The 21,185-nt window shown below is 59.9% G+C and overlaps 1 protein-coding gene across 1 annotated transcript; it reads right to left on the bottom strand.

Annotated features, from left to right (window-relative positions):
- Positions 1-3,844: 3,844 nt before the first annotated feature.
- Positions 3,845-15,142, bottom strand: SCN4B (sodium voltage-gated channel beta subunit 4). Its single transcript, XM_063139033.1, has 5 exons — positions 15,091-15,142; positions 6,050-6,210; positions 4,797-5,043; positions 4,458-4,587; positions 3,845-4,068 (listed from the first exon to the last, which is right to left on the bottom strand). Exons 1-5 carry the CDS (start codon positions 15,140-15,142, stop codon positions 3,978-3,980), a joined length of 681 nt encoding a protein of 226 aa, XP_062995103.1. The 3' UTR covers positions 3,845-3,977.
- Between the last annotated feature and the right edge of the window lie 6,043 nt (positions 15,143-21,185).

The raw sequence follows: 21,185 nt of genomic DNA, 5'->3' as shown, positions 1-21,185 counted from the left end.
GAATAATGTGCCACTGGAGATTAGACAGGCTCCCATCTCAATTGCTTCAAACACCTTTGTAAGGCATTTTTATTTTCACAAGAGTTTGGGGAGGGGTGGTTTAGATTGGGGTTGAGGGCTTTTAATGATTTAAGGTTGAGGGTTTTAATGGAATTGTCTTAATGTGGGTTGAGGGTTTTAATGGAATTGTTTTATATGTTATTGTAAAGTGCCTCAATGCCAGAAATGGTGAGGTGGCGCTATAAAAATGATTTAAATAAAATAATAATAATAATAATAATAATAATAATAATAATAATAATAATAATAATAAAAAAAAAAAATAAGCAAGCACCTCAGCCATAAAGAGAAGTGGGGTCAGAAGCTAGGCCAAGCGGGGCACAGGACCAGGAAAGACAGGGCAGAAGGACCAGGGGTTGAGGTTGGGGGAGAGCCAGGAGTCCAGCAGCCCCACGTGCCCATTTGTGTGCCCCCCAAAAGATACAGCAGCTGTACTTCCTCCAGTTCTCAGCAGCAGCAGCAGCAGCAGCAGGAGGAGGAGGAGGAGGAGGAGGAGGAGGAGGAGGAGGAGAGGACCGGTAAATGCAGTGACCCTTCCCCGAAGACCAGACCAGCTCCATGGCCCCTCTGGCTCAGGCGGCTTGCCTGGTTTGCTGTGGGGGCAGCTGAGGCAATGGGCCTGCCCCAGCTCAGGACCAAGAGGAGAGGCTCCAGTGCAGCTCCCTGTGTGTGGGCATGCTTGAACCCAAATCTTGTACTTTGCACGCACATCCACACAAGCGCACACACACACACACACACACACCTCCCGTGCCATCAACTCACAAAGGAATACAGCCTGAAGGAGTCTCAGTAGTAAACATAAACTTTATTTCATTCAAGGCAAAGAAGCCGACTACAGCTCAAGAGTGCAAAAGGGAAGGTCCTGGAGGTGACACCCACTGTCCAGGTGCACCTGTGCTTGGCCCAGCCTTGGCGCCAGCCCTGCAATGCGTGTGCACATGCAGACAGAGGCCCCGTGGGCTCCAGCGGAGGCAGCTGGCAAGGCGTCTCCATTTAAGGGCAGGGCAGGGCAGGGCAGGGCAGGGCAGGGCGGGGGGGGGGGGGCTTCTGGCTGAAGCAGTAGAGCTCCACACCAAACTGCTCCAGACAACTTTCTTCTATTCATGGAGCCCGTGTTGAGCCCAGGGGATGGGGGTGTCATGCCAAAGGGGCCACAAGGGCCCTCAGCACAAGCCGGCTTGGCTGTGGAAAGCCCTTTCCAGGTCTCTTCCCCCACCCCCATCCAAGACCTAGCAAGGCCTGGAGAAGAAGGACCTGTGAAGGCAGCCGCAGGGACCAGCATCCTCCAGGCAGGGAACGAGCCAGCCAGAGCGCTTGAAGGAAGCAGTGGTGGCGGCAGCGGAAGGCCTGCCCACCAGTCGCTTCCACATCAGAGCAGTGCTGCCCCTCTCCCCCAGCAGGGCAATTGTGCAGCTTGGAATCAAAGTGGGGGGGGGGATGGTGGGAAGGGGCACCTGATAGGCCAGCCAAGGGCCCACCCCCACCCTGGCCAGAATCCGCCCTGGCCAATGCCTGCTCGCTTCGCCCGGGAGCTGCTGTGATAGGGGGCGGGGGGGTGTCTTTGGCCTTGGTGTGGCCCTCATTCACCTGAGGAAGGTGGCCTCTGACTGCGCGACCAGTTGCCGGCTCAGGCTTGGTTGTGCTGTTATTGCTATTCTCACCTCCATGCCGCAGGGTGGGGGTGAGGGTGGGGGATGGGAGGAAAGCAAGCAGGGGAGCAGAACCCGGAGCAGACGCCCTCTTGCCTCCACTGGGGAAGCAGAGAGTGGCATGCAGTCCGCGGTGCTTGCCCAGCCTCAGAATTGCAACTCTGGGTTTGCCAGCCTCCCCCCCCCCGCCCCCCACCCCAGCCCCTGACAACAGGCATGAGTTAAGTGTCCTTATGGCCTCCTGCGAGGTAGGTCAGGATTATTATCCCCAATGTGCAGCTGGGGAAACTGAGGCACAGAAGAAGGATGGGACTGTTTCTAAGCCACCCCCAAAAGCTAGAAGGAGGGGCAGGAATAGAACCAGACCACTGCCCCTGGGTGTGTGTACGAGGGGGGGGGAAGCAGCTGCCTGGCCATCTCTCCTACCCCCCAAGGGGAGCAGCAGCAGCTCAGGCATGTTTCTGGCCAAATACACAGGCAATGAACCTCCTCGGTCCATTAAAGCCTTGCTTAAGCTCAAGGAGAGGGAGAGGAAACTCTACCAGAAGCCTCGGCAGGGGCGGGGCTCCCCCCGTGCCCCTCAGGAGCTTGGGACATCCGGACTTAGCTGGGCCAGGAAGAAGAAACAGCCTCTGATGGGCAGCAGGACTTTGAGCAGGACTTGCACATGCTCAGCTGTTGCGATTTTAAAAAAGAGTCCAGGCCCCATGGCTACAAGGAGAAAAAGGTGGGAGGTTTCGCTCATCCTGCCAAAAGCTGGGCTCCCGTGAGGGTCCACAGCGCTGCCTGGCGCCCAGTGCTGGCTTCCTCCTCTGGCCCCCAGCACCAGCTCTCTTCAGAAGACACCGGAAATCCCAGGTGCTGAAGGTGCCCAGTGGAGCCGGATGCACTGCCAAGGCCTCTGTGCCAAGGCCTCACCGCACATGCTCACGCCTCTCCTGCATGCGCCTCCTGGGCAGGGGGCTACAGGGAGGGAAGGCCTTTCCAGGCTCCACTCAGCTCTTACTTCCTCCAGTCAGGGCCGGGTGCCTCCCGTCGCCACCCAGGCTTCTTGCCGCTCCAACACTGGGCGACGCCGCTGGAGGAGGCGAGGGCTTCTGCTCCTCCCTCTTCCATGTTGCTGTGGCAGGCAAGCAGGCAGCTTGGATGTAGGGCCAGCAGAGCAGGGGGAATGCGAGGCGCCTTTTTCTCCCACCTTCCGTGTGGCTCCTGAGCCACACCAGGCAGAGACTCCGTGGGCTCGGGCCCATTGAAGCCGCCCAGGAGGAAGAGGGCACGCAGGGCTGGGGAGCCACGTTGGGCAGGAGGGGCAGAGCCAGGCAGCAGGGCGGGCTTGTTGCGCAGCGGAGGCGGCCTTGGTCCAAAGGGAGAGGGCCTCCAGAAGGCAAGGACCACAAGCGCAGCGCTTCAGTCCCAGCAGGATCACTGCCTCCCCCCAGCCCCAGCAGGGGCGGAACAAAGGGACCACAGTGGCTGCTGCCCAGAGCCAGGAGGAGGAGGGGGAGAAGCCCCTCCACACACGCACCCCCTGCAACCACAGCCCCAGGCACTGAGTTTCAAGGCAGCCGGGTGGATCCCTCCCCTCCAGCCGTACCGTGAAGACTTTGGACCTTTATGAAGCAGTTGGGGGGGGGGGAGAGCAGGAGGGCAGTTTAGGGTGCAACCTGCAGCCCCCTCCACCCTCCCTCAGGCTGCAGGGAAGACCAAATAATTGAGTGGACATTCAAGCAAAATGGTAATGGGCCCTAGGCGTGGGGAGAGCCCCCTCCACCCCACTGCACAGCTCCTGGCCAACTAGCCCAGCTGCCTTGCCTCCGCCCCCTGCCCCCTTGTTCTAGAAAGGCAAGGTCAGCTCCTCAGGCAGGCAGAAAGGAGGGTGCTCCCCCCAGCACCAGCACCCCTGAAGGCTCTCAGCCCATTCGCCTCCTTGCGTTGCCCAGGAGGGCTGAGTGCCCAGTGTCATTGACCAGACTCTTGCCCAGGCTCACGTTGGCCAAGCCCCACATAGCGTAGCTGTGGCTCAAGGCCTGCTCGACCCACAACCCCTGGCCCTCCCCCCTGTCATCCTCTGGCCCTGGGCGGCCGCTCCCCGCCGGCCACCCAGAGTCTGCCGTCTCATCTGAGAAGCTATGCAATGGAATCGTGTCTCAAGCATCCATCATCTGGAAACAGTCGACTCTCTTCCGCCCCCAGGCCTGGACTTCAGAGCCTCGCAGGTCACCAGATCCTGGGGCGGTGGGTGGCTGAGCCCCACCGGTGCTGGCCTCAGGCCTTTGGGGTGGATTTCTGCTCCGCTTTGGAGCCAGCCAGCCCGTTCTCCGTGTTGTCGTTGACTGAGGAGCTCACAAGGCACTCCCTGCAGCAGGCAAAGATGACACAGGCGCTGCCTGTCTCCCACACCTCCTCACCAGCCCCAGCCCAGCTCTCTACAAGGGCACTTGTGGGGCAGATAGGACACCTAACGGGCTCCCCCATTGACCAGGCTGGCCAGGAGGTGCTGGAGCTACTCAGAGGTCAGGGGCTGGCCAGAAGGCGCAGCAGCCATCCAGGCCAGGCGCCAAGGCCTCCCTGCCCCCTGCTGATCCTTAAAGGAAAGGCGTCCAGACCAATGCTCCCCCCCCCTGCCCCCAGGGCCCACAGAAGCAATGCCTGGAGTGCCAGCCTGGCCCCACTACACAGTGCCTTCTTCCTGACCCACCCAGCCCACACTCTCGGAAGGTCGCGGGGAGGATGAAGCGCACTCACTTCTTCTGCCGCGTCTTCTTGAGGATGAAGAGGGTGGCCTTCTTGATCACCATGATGAGGATGAGCAGCCCAATGACGCCTCCCACAACTGACACGATAATCTTCGTCACTGTGTTGTCAACCTTCTCCACTGCGAGAGAGCAGAGAAGACGTGAGGGGGGAGTCAGGAGAGGCCCAGGTGGGGGGGCAAGAACGCAGCTGCCCTGCCTGCACACACAGGCTGGGCCAGGCCACGAGCCAGCCAAGGGGCTTCAAGAACCCAGGCCAGAGGTGTGGCTGTCCCAACACGGCACACGGCAGTGCTGAGGGGGGGGCGGGCTTTGCCCCGCCAGCACTCACACTCCACAACCACTTTGAGGGTGATGGTGTCACTGTGATTGGCGTTTTTCTCCTTTGGGTTCTTGACAAAGCAGGTGTATTTCCCAGAGTCGCTGAACTCGGCGTCCAGGAGCTCGAGGGAGATGTTGAACTCCCGGTTGTCCTTGCTGAGGGCAACATCAGGAGGGAGCCTGTACTTGAAGTCATACTTGTAGCCTTGGTAGGGCTCCGGCTTGGAGTCTTTGTTCTTCACGACCCCTTTGAAGATCTGCAGTAGGTAAATGCCAATGAGTGGAGGATCTGGCCATGGAGCTTTCCCCCACCCACTCACCTGACCCCACTCTCCCTCCACCATGTGGGTCAAGCCAGGAACAGATGGCATTTCTCAGGGGAAGGGCTGCCCCACATGGCTCACAAAACACAGGGCTGGAAAAGGGCCCTGGCTCAGTGAAGCAGAGACCAACCCTGGTGATAAAGAGTCACTGTGGGCTCAGCCGGAGGGAGGGGAGGGGAGGGGAGGGGAGGGGAGGGGAGGGGAGAGGGCCTTTCAGGGGCAGGAAGAGAGTTGGGAGACCCCCTCCTGCATTGCATGCTGCTCCCACCTGCCCACGGCCAAACCAGCCCCTTGTCTCAGAGCTAAAGACACACACACACACACACAGGGCCCCGTTCTCCTGGGCAAGGTGTGAAACAGCTCAGCTTCCTCTCGTGCCAAGATTTATGAGCGGCCACTCACAAGCAACGGGGGATGCTGGGGCTGAGCCTTCCGCTATCTGTTCTCATGCCCCAAATACTGGGAGGCTCAGGCTCTAGAGGGTGGCCGGGTGGCTGCACTCTCTTGACGAGCTCCAGAAGCAAGAGGGGGGGGGGATGGAGATGGACCATCCTTCCCTCCCGGACCTCAGCCAGGGAAAGCAGGAGCAAACGGACAGCACGCCATGCCCCCAGAGTGGCTAGAGCTGGCTAGGTGCACAGCCAGAGTTCTGTGGGGCTGCCATGCAGTGATGGGATGAGGTGCGAGACTTGAGGGGACCTTCATTCATCTTTTCTTTATTTTAAAAAAATGTGTGGCCCACCTTTGTGCCCCAGACACGGGACCTTCAGGACTGCTAACTATCATGATAAAAAAAACCAGCTGTTCACCTTGGACCCATTCAAGAGCACCCCCACCCCACCCCCACCCACAAGAAAACAGCGCCATCAGCGGTGGATGCACCTGAGATGCCCTGGGCCTTTCCAGCCAGCCCAGCCCCAGGCGGTTGCGGAACACAGACCTCCGTGTGATTGCGGATCCAGGTGAAGTTGGCTCTGTCAATGCCGATGCAGGAGGTGAAAGTGCAGGGCAGAAGGACGTCAGTGCCGTTCTGTACATAGATGACAGGAGCTTTGCCCACCGAAACCTCCAAGGCAAGCGTCACGGAGCAGAGCAGAAGGCCTGAGCAGGAGGGAACAGAGGCAGCAGGGCTCATGAGCAGGGCTGGGCAGCTCCACTGGAGACCCACTGGGAAGAGCGTGGGGGGCAGGCGGAGTGGCGAGCAGAGTGGCTGCACGGTCTCATGCATCCTGCCCCTCCTGGCCCCATCACCATCGCCACGTCCGCCGCAGGAAAACAGGAGCCCTCCCCAAGGGGGGACACAGGGAGCTGCCCTATGCCAGGCTGTGAGGGTCTTTGTCCACCGAGGCCAGGATCCACGCCAAGGGGAAGTGGCCCTGTGCAGCAGAGGAGGCTGCCTTGCCCTGCATCAGCCCCCCTTGGTCTATCTCGCCCAGTACTGTGGACGCTCTTCCGGGCCTCAGGCAGGATCTGGTCCAAGCCCTGCCTAGAGATGCTGCTCTCTGGGCCTCGGGCTGGCAGGAAGGGGCCTCCCCTTAACCCGCCACCACCTGGCATGTTTGGCCGGAGAGGTCCAGGATTCAACCTGGGACCTTCTGTATGCCGACTACGGGGTTGTGCAGGATTGCCGACTGTGCTCCTGCCCCACAGAGCAGCCAGGATGTCACACAACATGTGGCAGTTGTCATGCACTGTGTGTGTGTGTGTGTGTGTGTGGAAGTGGTCTGTAGTAAGTGGTTCAGCACAAGAGAGATGCTGCAGCCAGCACTGCTGGAGCAAGTGGCAGGAGGGCCACCTTGCCCATTAGCCACACTGTGCAACAGTTTAGCTCTGCTGCTTAATTCTCCTTGTGTGGGAAATGCAGCTCCATCTGAATCCAACCCTCTTGGGATTTGCTGGGATTTGTAAAATAGCCCCGAAGTCCCCAGAGACTGGCATGTTTTACAACTAGAGGTGTGCAGCCACTTGAGGGATGGGGGTTGACAAGCCTCTGGCATCAAAAAGGCACCCAAATGTCATCACGGCCAAATGCAACATTCCCACCTGCTTCCCAGGTAGGAATGTTGTTTTCTGGTCAAAGCAGGAGAGCACTTTTGTCAGAACTGGACACATGGGACACTTTGTTCACAAAGGATATGGAAGATGGAGCGTATAACAGATGGTGATCAGCCACCGTTGGTCTGTTCTTTCTGTACCAAGAAGAACGTGCCACCAGCTGAATATGCGTGGATGACCCTGAGCTGGGCAGAGGCAGGACTGAGACTTGATTTACACTTCTGATGCCTCCCAAATATGGACACAGGAACATGATGTGCCCTCTTGACCATCAACCAGCAAGATAACAGGAAGAGGAGATATGCATCAGAAACCTGCTTACCAGAATGTTATCTAAACTTTTCAGAGTAGTGGACATTTGTTTGCCAAAGGATTTAAAAATAATGAAGAGACGCAAGACTGATGGGCAGACACCAACAGCCAGGAACCTGAATTCTTCCAGAATGGGAGTCCGCTGGGAGACTTGAAGACTTGGAGTTGAAGAACAGAGACCATCTGGCTGCGGCAGGGCGGAGAAGCAAAGCCATCAGGAGGCCTGTGAAGCCAGCCTCATTAGGGTTTGCCCTTCCTGCATTAGCCACTCCATCAGGCTGCAGCAGAGGGAGAGGCAGGAGGCTGCAGGGCCACTCCATCTGCTCAGCTGAGAGGCCACCAGGGGTTGGTGCTTCCGCTCTTTGAGCTGTGTCCACTCCGACCGGTCGTGATAAGAACATGGCAACTGAACAACTCATGTCTGACTGCGTTCTTCCCTCTTTGAATCACTTTCCTTTTTTTGTCCCGTCTTTTAAATTGTCAGGCTGAGGGGTTCTTGGGGTTGTGGGGCGGCTGTCCCTTCAGGGCCCTGCTCTCCCCACCCCCACCCCTGAGGCCTCTGCAGGCTTAGCTGGTGCTGCAGTGGTCCTTCTGCTGAGCTCTGTGAAAATGGGCACAGCCAGTCCACCAAGGCACCCTCATCCACCAAGCGGAGCTTGGAGTCATCACACATGGGGAAGCCAGAGGCCATCTCTGAAGACCAGCCAGGGGCAAAGATCCTCAGGGCAGTGAGGCCCCACTTTCTTGCTTTGCCTTCCACACACTCCAGGGAGAACGACACAGGAGCTGGCGCTGCACCTCTGCAAGGGATGGGCAAAAGGCAGGGTGAAGCGGCAGGAGTGGCAGGCAGGGAGAAGCCCAAGGGCCCCTGCCAACTCCTGCTTCATGCACTTGCATGCTCCCACGTACCCTCCCAAATTTCTGCCAGTTGTGCTCTTGCCCAGCCCAGAGGGACCCTTCCCCACAGGGCTGTTTGTGTCCCCACAAAAGACCTCAGCCCAAGAAAGCCCAGCTTGTTCCGCAGAAGCTCTGCCTCACACTGCAGCTGACAGATGACCTTCAGGTTTCCAGCTCCAGAGCTGCTGCAGTACACCTCTCTCTCTTCCCCCTCTCCCTAGTCTTCCCCCCCCCTCCCTAGGATGGAGAGGAAGAACAAGCACTGATGCCAGGCTTGAGCAAAGGACCCAGGTTTCTTCCTGTTGTTTTCAGCCCAGGAGTGCTGGGCTGAAAACAACAGGATGAAATTTAATAGGGATAAATGCCAAGTTCTACATTTAGGAAATAGAAACCAAATGCACAGTTACAAGATGGGGGATACTTGGCTCAGCAATACTACAAACGAGAAGGATCTTGGAATTGTTGTGGATCGCAAGCTGAATATGAGCCAACAGTGCGATATGGCTGCAAGAAAGGCAACTGCTATTTTGGGCTGCATTAATAGAAATATAGCTTCCAAATCATGTGAGGTACTGGTTCCTCTCTATTCGGCCCTAAGTTAGGCCTCATCTAGAGTATTGCGTCCAGTTCTGGGCTCCACAATTCAAGAAGGACGCAGACAAGCTGGAGCATATTCAGAGGAGGGCAACCAGGATGATCAGGGGTCTGGAAACAAAGCCCTTTGAAGAGAGACTGAAAGAACTGGGCATGTTTAGCCTGGAGAAGAGAAGATTGAGGGGAGACATGAGAGCACTCTTCAAATACTTAAAGGGTTGTCACACAGAGGAGGGCCAGGATCTCTTCTCGATCCTCCCAGAGTGCAGGACACAGAATAACGGGCTCAAGTTAAAGGAAGCCAGATTCCAGCTGGACATCAGGAAAAACTTCCTGACTGTTAGAGCAGTATGACAATGGAATCAGTGACCTAGGGAGGTTGTGGTCTCTCCCACACTCAAGGCCTTCAAGAGGCAGCTGGACAACCCTCTGTCAGGGATGCTTTAGGGTGGATTCCTGCATTGAGCAGGGGGTTGGACTCAATGGCCTTGCAGGCCCCTTCCAGCTCTGCTATTCTATGATTCTATGATTCTATGGTTCTCTGGCCTGACAAGCGGGCTCAGCCAAAACCCCAGACTCCTTGACACACACACACACACACACACACACCTGGCATGAGCTGAGAACAGTGAGTACCCAAGGATTGCAGCCCTCAGCTCTCCACTGTTGTAGGGGCCCAGCGCCAGGCCAGAGCGCTTTTCTTCCCCCATCCTGGCAGGAGCCTCCCCACCTTCACCCAAGAACGGGTTCAAAGGCCAAGCTAGGGAGACCTTGGTTTGTGGTCAGAGTCAGAAAATTGCCCTGCAAACCCCCCAGCTGAATCCCTGGCTGCTCTAAGAAGAGAGCGAGGGGATGCAGAGGCTGACGCAGCAGCAGCCCCGCTCCACCTGAAGCCCCAGCGCCAGGCCGAGAATCAGCACCGTAACAGCTCCGGTGCTTCCGTCTGAGGCGTCTGATGGCAGGACAGGTGCCCCCTGCTGCATCATCCAGATTTTGCAGGACTTTGGATAGCCATGATAGGTGTCAGTGCCTTGGCCGGCTTGCTACGACTTTGCGGGAAGGCCTTGGAGATCCAGGTTGCTGCAGCAGCTCAAGCCAAGAACCACCCTCATCCATCCGCCGGAGGGTATGCAAGCAACTGGCAGCAGGTCAGAGCTTCCGAAAGTGCAGGAGAAGCCCAGCCCGAGCCCGGAAGATCAGAAGTGCAAAGGCGAAACCTCAGTGAAGGGGCACAAGGATTTGTAAAATATACACCTCGATGCACTTCACAGATTGTCAGGTGCCTTTCGTTCCATTGTCCACTCAATGGATTGGGTCTGTCTCACCCGTAATTTCCTAAATGTGTGCAAAATTTGCATTTGCCAAAAATAACACTTGTGGGGGGAAAAACAAATCCCCCCAAAATGTACTTTCATGCTTTATCCTATGGAGGAAATGTGCATTTTTGGCTGGTATTGCTATAATTGTTGTTGTTGTTGTTGTTGTTGTTGTTGTTGTTGTTGTTGTTGTTGTTTTAAGTATTTTTCTATGACCAAATTTGCATAAAATCCCCCCCCCAATTTAAATGGTCCACAAGTCCATGGAATCCATGTGACTTGGGAAAAGCTGGTCCACTGCAGAATTGCTGGGTCAGATTCATAGAAATCCAAACTTATTCTCCAACCTCCCCAGCCCCAGATGCACTCGTCTGGGCCCACTCAACTTCCGGAGCCTCCCAAGGCCCTTGGGCTTCTGTCTAGCCATGCTGGGCTCTTCACAGCAGCTTCTCCCACCTCTCCAGGAAGCAGCTGCAGCAGCAGCATCTCCCCTCCCCCCCGGCCTGGACAGTCCATCCATGGAATCCATGGGAAAGGGCTGCTGCACATAAGTCACTCGCACAAGGGGCTGATTTCAGAAAGGGGCTGATTTCAGAAGTGTGTGCATGAAGGAGGATTGGTGGGAAGCATCCCTCAGGAGCCCTAGGAAGGGCACCGACTCGATGGGTAGAGTGCCCACATGCAGGCCAAGGGCCCCGGGGGGGCAATGCCAGGGGGCTTGGAAAGACCCTTCTCTCCAGAGACCCTGGAAAGGTGCTGCTGCCACTGCCCATCCATACAGGCAAGTGCAGCTGAACTAGATGGACCAGGTCCAACCCTGCCTAAACCATCCTCTGATGTTCCACCCTGCCAGTGCCCCATGGCACATCCTAGCACAGGGGGCAAAGCCCAAAGATTTGGCTGATTTGCCACCAGCACAAGTCCCATCTTGCATTGCTGACTCTGAGCTGTGTCCGAGGAGACCTTGGGTCTGTCTGTCCATCCATCCCCCTATGCGGAAACATTGCCTTTCCGATGGCACCAAATGAGCCCAAGGATGCTCTTCAGAGAGTGCTCTGAGCTTGGTGCATCTGGAACCCGCATTGCGTGAGAAGGAGGCTTTCCAGAGCCGCCAGGAGGGCCATGGGAGGCAAACCATCTTCCTGGAAAGGGCTGCTGAGCAACCAGTTCCACTAGGAGCAGACATGTGCCCAGTCCTCCTCCAGCACATCAGAGGGTTGCAGGGAGGCCTCCTGAGGCTTCATCGCCTCCTCGCCTTAGTTCCTGGCAGAAAGGCATGGAGAAATCCTCACCTCCCGAGGCACGTCTTACGAGGGCCACGGGCCACCCCAGAAGAGTCAGCCAGCCACGGAGCCTGGGCACCTGTCCCCAAAGAGCAGGGCCATCCTTGGAAGGGGCATCCATGGGGCTCTGGAGAGGCCGTTCACTCATCTGGACAGGGCAACATCTCAGCAAAGTCTGCTCCCTGGCACAGGACGTAAGTTTCCAGAAGCTCGGCTCTGAGGGCTGCTATTTTGGGTGCAAGCAGCAATCACATTTGCCCCCCCCCTCAACTACCACCCCAGGTAACCCTGCCTGGCCTTCCCTCTCTCCATTTTCTCACACGGTGTCAATGATTAGACAGTAAGCTGTTTTGTAAAACGCCCGGACAGTGAGGGTACACGAAATTCTTTGCCACAGCTCCGCTTGCAAGTCATGAACCTTCAGGGTGGCCAAGTCACCAACGTCTCCCCTGAATCTACAGCACAGGATGGATGGGGGTTGAATGAAAGTGGAGAGGCAGGGGACACCACTTTACCAATGTAATAAAGAATTTAAAATGACCACAATGCGACGTGTGCATCGGATGACGTGGATCTTGATCCCAGCACACTGCTGGAGAGGGAGCTCACGAGGCCACCTTTCCCAAAGACCTTGCCAGGAAATTCACCATATGCCAGGATCTAGTGTCCTGGGACTAACTGCTGCTCTCATGTTTGTTTACTAAGTAAGAGACATGTGTATCGCATCCTTCCGTACTTGAAGCCAAAGGCAGCAAACATTCACAAAACCACCACATTACAACAAAACAATGCATCAAAAATACAAAGAGAGCAAAAATAAAAATGGAAAACTAAGCAGTAGAACAATCAGCTACGAAAGGCCAAAGTCAGGAGGACTTTGCATATCAGCAAGAGCTCATCAGAAAGAGGAGGGGGAGGGGGAGGGGAGGAGAAGTGGGCCTCACTAGGAAGGTGTTTCCTGAACCTGGTTGAAGTTGCTGAGAAGACCGCCCCGCTCCTGCATCCCAGCCAAAGGCACCTCAGGGGCTGCCAGGGTGCAGAGGAGAGCATCTCCTGGGCAGGTTTGCATGGGAGCACACAGCCCTGCAGGTAACCTGGCTCTAAAGTGATCTAGGGCTTTAAAGATTACAAGAAGCAGTACTTTGAATTGGGCTCAGAAACAAACTGGAAACCAGTGCAACCATTCCCAGGGACTGAAAACCAGCCCGGTCACTCCCAGGAAGCTGCTCCACCACCTCCTCCTCCTCCTCCTCCTCCTCCTCCTCCTCCTCCTCCTCCTCCTCCACAGTCTGGCTGCACCATCCTGAACCAGCTGCACGTGCTGAACAGTTTTCAGTTTCAGACAAAGAGATCATGCCTGATAGTCCCCCAAAGGAGAGGTAGCTACAGATTTGCTACCCTTGCTGGAGCTGACATCTCAGGGAGCAGGGGAAGCTGTTGCCCCAGCCCAAGGTGCAGAAGCGGAGCCCTACAGCAGCCATCCCTCAGGTCGCCAGGTTCAATGCTGCGCCCAAGAGCAGCTGCAGTGGAGCCCCACCCCCACCCCCACTCCCACCCCCAGCCGCTTGCACTCCCATTCCTGGATCAGCCGTTCTGCTGCGCTCCAGGAGCACATCTTGGTGGTCTGGATTCTGCTTCCTTCGGCTCACCCTCACCCAAACCAGGACGTGCTTCTGGACACCATCAGCACCCTGTTCATCCTTGCCTAGCAACTAGCTTTGTGGCCTGTTCACTCCGGAGCAGGCCAGGGAGGAGTGGAGGAGGAGAGCAGAGCAACGAAGGCTGCATGGTAGGGATCGTGGCCACTTCCTTTGTGATCCAGAGCCAGCCCGGCTGCTCACTGGAGGCACCTATCCTGCACCATCCCCAAGCACCAAGGAGGACAGAAGCAGCCCTCCTGCCCTGATGAACGAAGTCCTGAGTGAAGCGACAGTGGGGACATCCCCACGAGTGCAGGCCGCAGAAACCCATGCTGGGGCTGAGCCACGGCAGGGCAGGCCTACCCAGCACAGGAGAGGGGCAACCTGGAGCCATCCAGATCTTTTGGACTACAACTCCCACAATCCCCAATAATTGGCCTTATGGCAGTTGTAATCTAAATCCTCTGGAGGGCACCACCCATGCAAAGCAGAGCAATTGTCAACCATACGGCAGGCAGGCTGAGTGGGTCAGCAGGTGTGCCTAAGGAAGATGCAGGGGGGGGGGAAGCTGCCCGGGAAAAGGCCAGGGGCCCTGGCGAGGTGTGATGGTGCCCAGAGGAGCAGCCCTTGTGTGAGTCTCTTGTACCAAAAGCCACAGAGAGCCTCGTGGCACAGATGTGTTCTGGCATAAACTTTAGTGGGCCCTAACCCATTTCATCAGATCCATCAGTGTCTACAACGCCTTGTGCCAGACTACGTTTGCTGGTCCTTAAGGGGCCACAAGACTGGTGGTGGTGGCGGTGGCGGTGGTGTGGTGATGTTTGTTATTTCAGATATTATGAAACTCTTTGGATACCAGAAGCATTTGGCTCATACAGAAGGAAAGTCCCTTTACTGACATTGCCAACACTGGGTTTGGAAAATAGATCCATATCTTAATTGCAATTTATTTAACTTTGTCAATATCCAGACTGGCACTGTCACAGAGCGGGACGGGGAGGGGGGGGCTTGGAGCTAGAGTTGCAAGGGTGAGTGTTGAATGTTCTTTGTGCTTATTTTCGTCATCCTCCCACCCCCACTTCCACCCCACACGCACACACTTTGTTGGGGGGGGGAGACCGGGTCCGGAGCGGCAGCACCTGGGCGCCTCCTAACCTGCTCCCTCCTGCAGAGTTTCTCACCGGAGAGATACCAAGTCACGAGACAGTGGTGAGAGTCCTTTCCTTACGTCATGCCTGAACAAGCCTTTTCCGTGTCAAGCAAATGCACTCCTAAGTGTTCGTGGAATCTAGATACTTTTTCCTATCGCCGAACATACAACCATACAACGGAAAAGGTGAAAGATGACGGATTGGGCTTCCATGCAGATTAGAGCCCGGCGGCAGCGGCGGCGGGGGGGGGGGGGGCGAGGGGGGCGAGGGGGGCGGCGGGGGAGGCATGCGACAGAGTGTGCTAAAGCCGAGCAGGAGCAGATGCCCCGCCCCCGCCCCCAGCCCGGCCCTTGCCCGCGGCTCCGGCACTTGCGCTCGGGACGCCTGCAGCGGGGCTGCAGCTGCGAGCTCGAGGGCACCGGCAGCTTCTGCCTTGCCGCGGCAGAGCCGAGAGGCAGGCGGGGAGAAGCCCTACCTGCAGGTCCCAGCCGGGACGCAGCCCCCGCACCCCCCGCGGGGAAGGGCGCGCGTTCGCACCGGCCTTGCTCCAGCGGCCCCGCTGGGAACGAAGCCGGCTAGATCCGCGCCCGGGCCGGGATGTGCTCTTCGCTCGCTCGCTCGCTCGCTCCTCTCTCTGCCCGCAGCAGGACCGGCCGCTCCGGCCGCCCGCCCGCCCGCGTCGGGCTGCAACGGCACCTGCCGGCTCCCTCCCCGCCGGCCCGCCACCACTTACCCAGCAAGGCGTCCCCCAGGCAGCCCCTGGCCCCGCTGGTGCCCCCAGCCATGTCTGCGCCTGCTGCAGCGCCGCAGTGATCGCCTGGGCCGGTCCCGAGCGCGCAGGGTCGGCGGCGTCCAAAGTTTGCCTCTGGCTGCTGCCGCTGCCGCTGCCTGCCTGCCTGCTCCTGCCAGGCGCCGCCGCCGCCGCTTCTCTGGCTGCAAAAGTTGCCGCGCGCGTCCCGCCCCCTCGAGCGGCCGCCTGCCCACGGAGGCAGCGAGGGGCGGAGGCAGGCAGGCACTGCTGCAAGCCCGGTGGAGGGGGGCGAGGGGGCTCTCCGGACAGCCCGTGAGGCCTCTGAGCGCCGAGGGACTGAAGCCAGCGGGAAGGACGCTTCGGGGGGGGGGGTCAGTTTAGCGGGGTGTAGGAAGACCACGCGGGACCTGGGCCAGCCGCATCCCTCCTCCGGGAAAAGGGCAGAACCGCCTCCTTCATTCCAGGGGCTCCACGTGGTGCGAGTTCCAGACCTCTCTTCCAGCTCGCTTGGCGCGGAGTCGCTCCCCGCTGCCGGTGGCACATTCGGCCCCAGCTGGCGGCAGCTGGGCTCCTTTTCCGAGACTGCGGCTCGGTGCCCGTAACAAGCCCAGCTCGCCTTGGCGGGACGTCATTCAGCGCAGGCCCGGGCCCTGGGCTAGGAGAAGGGCAAAACCCCAGATCCAGGCAGGCCTTCGGGAGTCCGGCGAGGCCTTGAACTGAATCAGTCCCGCCTGGGTCGTCCAGCCCACTTTGTCCACACGGACTGGCAGGGGGGCTGCAAGCCACGCAGGGCCTCTCTCCCTGAGCCGGGGCCCTCCCACGCCAGGACAAGCTGCGGCAGAAGGCGGCGGAGCAGCCCCTGGGTTGCCCTGCAGGGCCTCCGCGGGCGGGCTGGGGGCTCCAGGAGCAGCGGAGCGGCGGAGTCCCGGCATGGACGAGCCCTCCAAGCATTGCCCAGCGCACATTCCCCCAGAGCCGCCCCCGCTCCTTAGAGCCCTGCCTTGGGCACGTTCTCCCCCCTCACCCCGCGGAGCTCCATCTCGGGCCTGGCCATGGAGCGCCCATCCAGAGTGGGGCTTCCTGCGGGTGAGGACAAGCCTGAAAGCGGGGGGCTCCCATGAAAGCCGGGGGGGGGACACGGCAGCCCGGAGAAGCCCCGGCTGCCCAGCCCTGCTCCTCCACGGGGTTGGCTGCTCCGTCTCCCGAAGCAGGGCAAGAGAGGCGGATGGAATGCCGTGGCAGCCCAGACCGGCCCGGGGCGTGAGGGGGCCTCATGGGAAGCCCTGACGCCCAGGGGGCTCTCCAGGCTGCCCTCCAGGCCTCTCCGACGACCCGGGCCTGGTTCAGCCTCCGTGCCTTGATGGCGCGGGCCTGCGCACGAGCGCCGAACGGGCAGCCGCGTCGCCCAGACCCAGCAGCAGCATTCCCGCGGGACGGGGTGGGGGTGGGCGCTGCTTGCTCGCATCATTCCTTCCCCGCCGCCGCCATGAGAGCGCAGTTCCTGCGGAGAGAGGCTGCGGGGCTGTCTCCATGGCTGGTTTACTGAAAGGCCGCTGAAGCCGGAGGTGGGGAAGGGCCGAGAGCGCCGCCGATGCTGCTGCTGCTGCTGCTGCTGCTGCTGCAGCCGCCGCCGCCGCCGCCGCTGCAGCAGCTCTGAAAGCTGCACGGAGCCATGACTCAGGGCTTGCGCTGCGAAGGGAGGCCTTGTCCCGCTGCCAAAAACTCGCTGCAAGCACGCTGCCACCGGCTCTGCGTGGGGGGGGGGGGGCACTGCCTGCATCCCAGTGGTGCAGGATTACCACTGCGGAGAGCCGCCCTAGGTGGGACTGCAGGGCAAGGAAGCCGGCGCCGGCGAGGGAAGGCCAGCCGTTGGCTACTCCTCTGCCGCCTGGCAAGCTGGGCGCGGGTTCAAGTGCTAACGGGCCCAGACGCCCCACAGCTCTGAACCCGAAGGCCGGGTGTCCTGAATGGGCCCGCAAGCCTCCTCTGCTGTGGACAGGAAGGGGCCCTTCTGGGCAACCGCTCGGCAGAAGGTGGAAGCTGGCGAGGTTATCCCCCCCCCGCCGCCCCCCCACCCCACTCGTGGCTGCCTTTCCCTGCGCGATTGAAACCAGGGTCCCAGGTGGCCTCTCGCCCCACACCCACACCCCCTCCCGCTCCCCGGCGCTGGCTTGGCTTGGTCGCGGAGGAGCGGGAGTTGCTTCAGCACCTTCCCAAGGTCGGCTCTCTGTGCACCCTCCGACTCGGCTTTTCCAGGCTCTGCGGTCTGGATGGCAGAGATTCACAAGAGCGCGCATCCATTTCTTCCTTTTATTAATAATACTTATATACTGCTTAATATAGCAACACCTTTAAGGGGTTTGCACATAAATATTAAAACTCACATTCAAAGTACGCTATTAAAAACAACGCTGATTACAATAGCGATAAAAAGCCATCCATGGTGTTGGGCCAGACCACTAGCCTGGCGCCTGGCCTCTGCCAACGGCTAGTGGCCTGGGCCCAGCCGGGCCTCTCCAGGAGGCTCCTGAGCAGGACAAAAGAGGCCAGAGGAGACACACACACCCGGCCCGGCCCTTTCTGCTGTCGCTCTGGTTTTGGAGGTCAGCGTGCACCTTGATGGGAAGAGGGGGGGCATGTACCCCTCACAGGTGCCAGGTGCAAGGGCTGAGGCACGTGATCCTCCAGGGAGCCTTCCAGGCGCTGCCTCTGATTGATCACAAGGTGCAAAAATAGAAGTGGGCCAACGAGCAAGTCCAGCAGGTGCTCAGAGAAGTGCTGACGTCACAACGTCCTCAAGAGGTACGGAGGTCAGGGGGGGCCAGGATGGTCGCCCAGGATGCTGGCAGGGCTGGCACCAGGGAGAGGCCACATCCCAGCAGGGCCCCTCTGGCAAGTGCCCCGTGGACTTGCCCACCCCCCTCTTCACCATGCCACCCGCTTGTTCTCCTGCTGCTCACTTGAGCCCAGACAGTGGTGGTGTGAGAAGCAGGCACCAGAGGGGCCACCTGGCCTCCCTGCCTGTCAGGGAAGTGAGTGGGAGCCCTAAGGAGAAAGAGGGCAAGGAGCCAGAGCAGCTGGTGACCATGGCGACAGCGAGAAGGCAGGTTCTCTTAGAGAGGGGGGCTCGGGGAGGGGGCCTTGCCAAGGGCCCTCCGAAACCTGAATGTGGCACCAGCTGTTTGGGTCCTTGTGGGGTTATGATAAAGGCATTAACTCCAGATGTTGGAGGGAAAGCTACTCTGTGCATGCTCAAAGAAACAACCTTCTTTAATACTCATGGGGCTGTGCCCTGACTTAAGTAAAGCCCCCGGCCAAGCCTACCAGGCTAAGAACCTGCCACTTGCTCAAGAAGACTTCGCAGCAACTGCTCCAGCACACTTCCTGCTGACTGCCCCCGCCCTTCACACACACACACACACACACACACACACACTGCCCCCCTTCACGTCCCTTCCCAGGGGGTGTTGAAAGACAGATGCTTTTACAAGGTCTCCTTTCTGCTGAGTTGGGCACCAGGTGCAGGGGCTTTGATTCCAAGAAAAGCCAAGCATCTCTGGATCGGATGCTCTCAGCTCCTGCAGACAGGTGTCACCTTCCCAATGTGGCAGGAAACCAGAGATCTGGGCTCCTTCCGCCGGAGGGAGGGAGGGAGGGAGGGATGGGGGGAGCTGGGAGACTCATGTTGCTTCCTAGGGCTATTCTGAGAGTGGGGGTGGGTGGGCAGGCAGCAGAGTCAATCCCAGCTGCTCGCCTGCCCTTGGCTTTGAGTCACCTCCAATGCCTGCCCAGCCTGCACCCGTCGCTCCGTCCAATTTTCATTTGTAATGTTCTCTAGGCCCCCTCTGCAACGCTGTGGGTGGTGAGGTGGGCAAAGCACTCTGGCATCTCGCTTGAGCATCCCTTCAGTGGGTAAGGATGGAGACGGTTGCCCCTTCCTGCACTCCGGCCTCCGTTGCCCTCCCCGCCCCCCAGCCCAGAGGGCAAGTGAAGTCAGGCACCGGCATTCAACGCGAGATGGATGCAGCCTCAAGTGAGGACCGGCATGCGTGAAGCGACCACCCAGGCAGAGCGTTTGTTGTGTCACGTGGCCTCCCCTCAAAGGGTTGCGGGGAGCAGCCTGGGGAGAGACGGCTGGACTCAGGAGCTCCTCCGAGGCTCTCGGCAGCCGAGTGTTTCTTTCAAAGGGGGGGTAGGCCTCTCCCCAGACTGAGGGAGCACGTCTCAGCTCCCTGCCCAGGCAGTTTAACAAAACGCAAATACCTCTCCACGCACGCCCTCCCCCAAAAGCCTCATTCAGTCTCTCAGATGCTCACACACACCCCTCCCTAAAATGGAAGCAACCACCCCTTTCAGCCACTTGGCTTCATTTGAGCCAGGCCTAACAGGCCCGTCTCCGAGGCCACCGCCACGCGCGACCTGGGGGGCGATTCAAGGCCAGCGAGCGTCGGGGCGGGGCAGAGGAAGGCGGGCTGCCGCGCATCGCGGGCTCTGGCCGCTGGCCTCTCTCTGAGGCCGGCTGGGCGTGGGGGCTGTCCCTCGGCATGCTGACGAGGCAGAAAAGGTCCCCGCGCGGGGAGCCCGGAGCCCCGCCTGCGCCAGTCCGCGGATCCAGCAGGCGCACCTGGCACCTCCAGCGCGGCTGGTCCTCCCCGCGGCTGAGACTACGCCGCCTGGAAAGAAAGGCAGGCAGACCGACCCGGCGAGGGTGGGCCGCGCTGCTCCGGGCGGGACCGTCCGGGCTGCGGGAGGCCCTCCCTGCCCCGGCGCCCCCGCGCGCTCCCGTCCTCCCCGGGGTCCGCAGCCTCTTCTGTTCCGACGGGACAGCGGGGAAAGTTCGGCGCGGGGGGGAGGCAAAGGCGCCGCCGGGCCCAGAGAGCCCCCGCAGCCGCCCTCCGACGAGTGGTCTTTGGCCGGCCGGCCGCGGGAGAGTTGCCTCTGCGGAGCCGCCGCGGGAGAGCGGCGCGAGGGGGCGAGGCCGGCCGGCCGGCCCAGAGGCAGCCGCGACTGAGCCGAGGAGCGCTCAGCCCGCCGCCAGCGAGACGCCGCTCCGCTCCGCTCCGCCCCTCGTCCGCCCGGGAGCCGAGCGCAGCGCCAGGCGCCCTTCCCGGAGCGTCCCTTCGGGGCGAGCCGCTGGAGCGCGGCAATCGGCCCGCCTCCCGTCCGGGGGCGCCTCTGCCCCGGGGATCTGGCCTTTTCCCGCCGCCCTCGGGGGTCGCGCAGCCTCCCTCCGCCCGGCCTGGGAAGGGGCTGGATCGGCCGCGGGTTGCAGAGGGGGGTCGCGGCCCTCGGCGCCGGCCTACCTGCCGGCCTGCCTGCCAGCCTGCCGCTGCTCAGAGCAAGAGCCGCGGCGCCCTCGCGAAGGAAGGAAGGAAGGAAGGAAGCGGCCTCCCGCGCGGGTCCCCGGGCTGCGGAGCAACCCGCGCGCCGCGTCTGCCGCGTCCAGGAGAGCTGCTCCCGGCGCGCCTTGGATAACTGCGACCTGGCGGCCCCGAGGGAAAACCTTGCAGGCCGCATCGCCCGAGCTGCTGCCTTTTGCAGCGCCAGCGGCTGCCCAGGTGGAGAGAAGTGCCGAAAGAGGGGGCCTGGTCAGGTTAGCAGGGCGGGCGCCCTACCTTACCTTTCCCTTTCTCTTTCAGGTGATTAGGGGGGAGGAGGCAGCGGCAGCTCTCCTTGGCTACTGGCCAAGAAGGCTATGTGTGGCCTCCACGACCAGTGGCAGGGGGCTTTCAGGCAAGTGCCATCGGCGCATAGGAAGCTGCCTCATACGGAGGCAGAGCCTTGGTCCATCTAGCCCAGTGTTGTCGACACTGGCTGGCAGCAGCAGCACTCCAGGGTTTCAGGCGGGATTGTGGCTTAGCCGGACCTGGGCTTAGATCGAGACTGCGATCTCCTGCGTGCAATGCCTGGGTTCTCTCTCATTGAGCTGTGGATCAGGAGCTTGTGGGGATGTTCGGCCACTGTGGGAGCAGATGGCCTGCAGGGGCCTGATCCTCTTGGATCCAGCCGGGCTCTTTATGTTCCTAGAGCCACCCCCACCCTGTGCGTGTTGAAAGGCTGCCTCCTGCCCACCTCCA

The sequence above is a fragment of the Elgaria multicarinata genome, chromosome 12 (genome assembly GCF_023053635.1).
Source record: "Elgaria multicarinata webbii isolate HBS135686 ecotype San Diego chromosome 12, rElgMul1.1.pri, whole genome shotgun sequence".
NCBI lineage: Eukaryota > Metazoa > Chordata > Lepidosauria > Squamata > Anguidae > Elgaria > Elgaria multicarinata.
The sequence above is the reverse complement of the archived record's forward strand: the minus strand, read 5'-3'. Positions and strand labels throughout refer to the sequence as shown.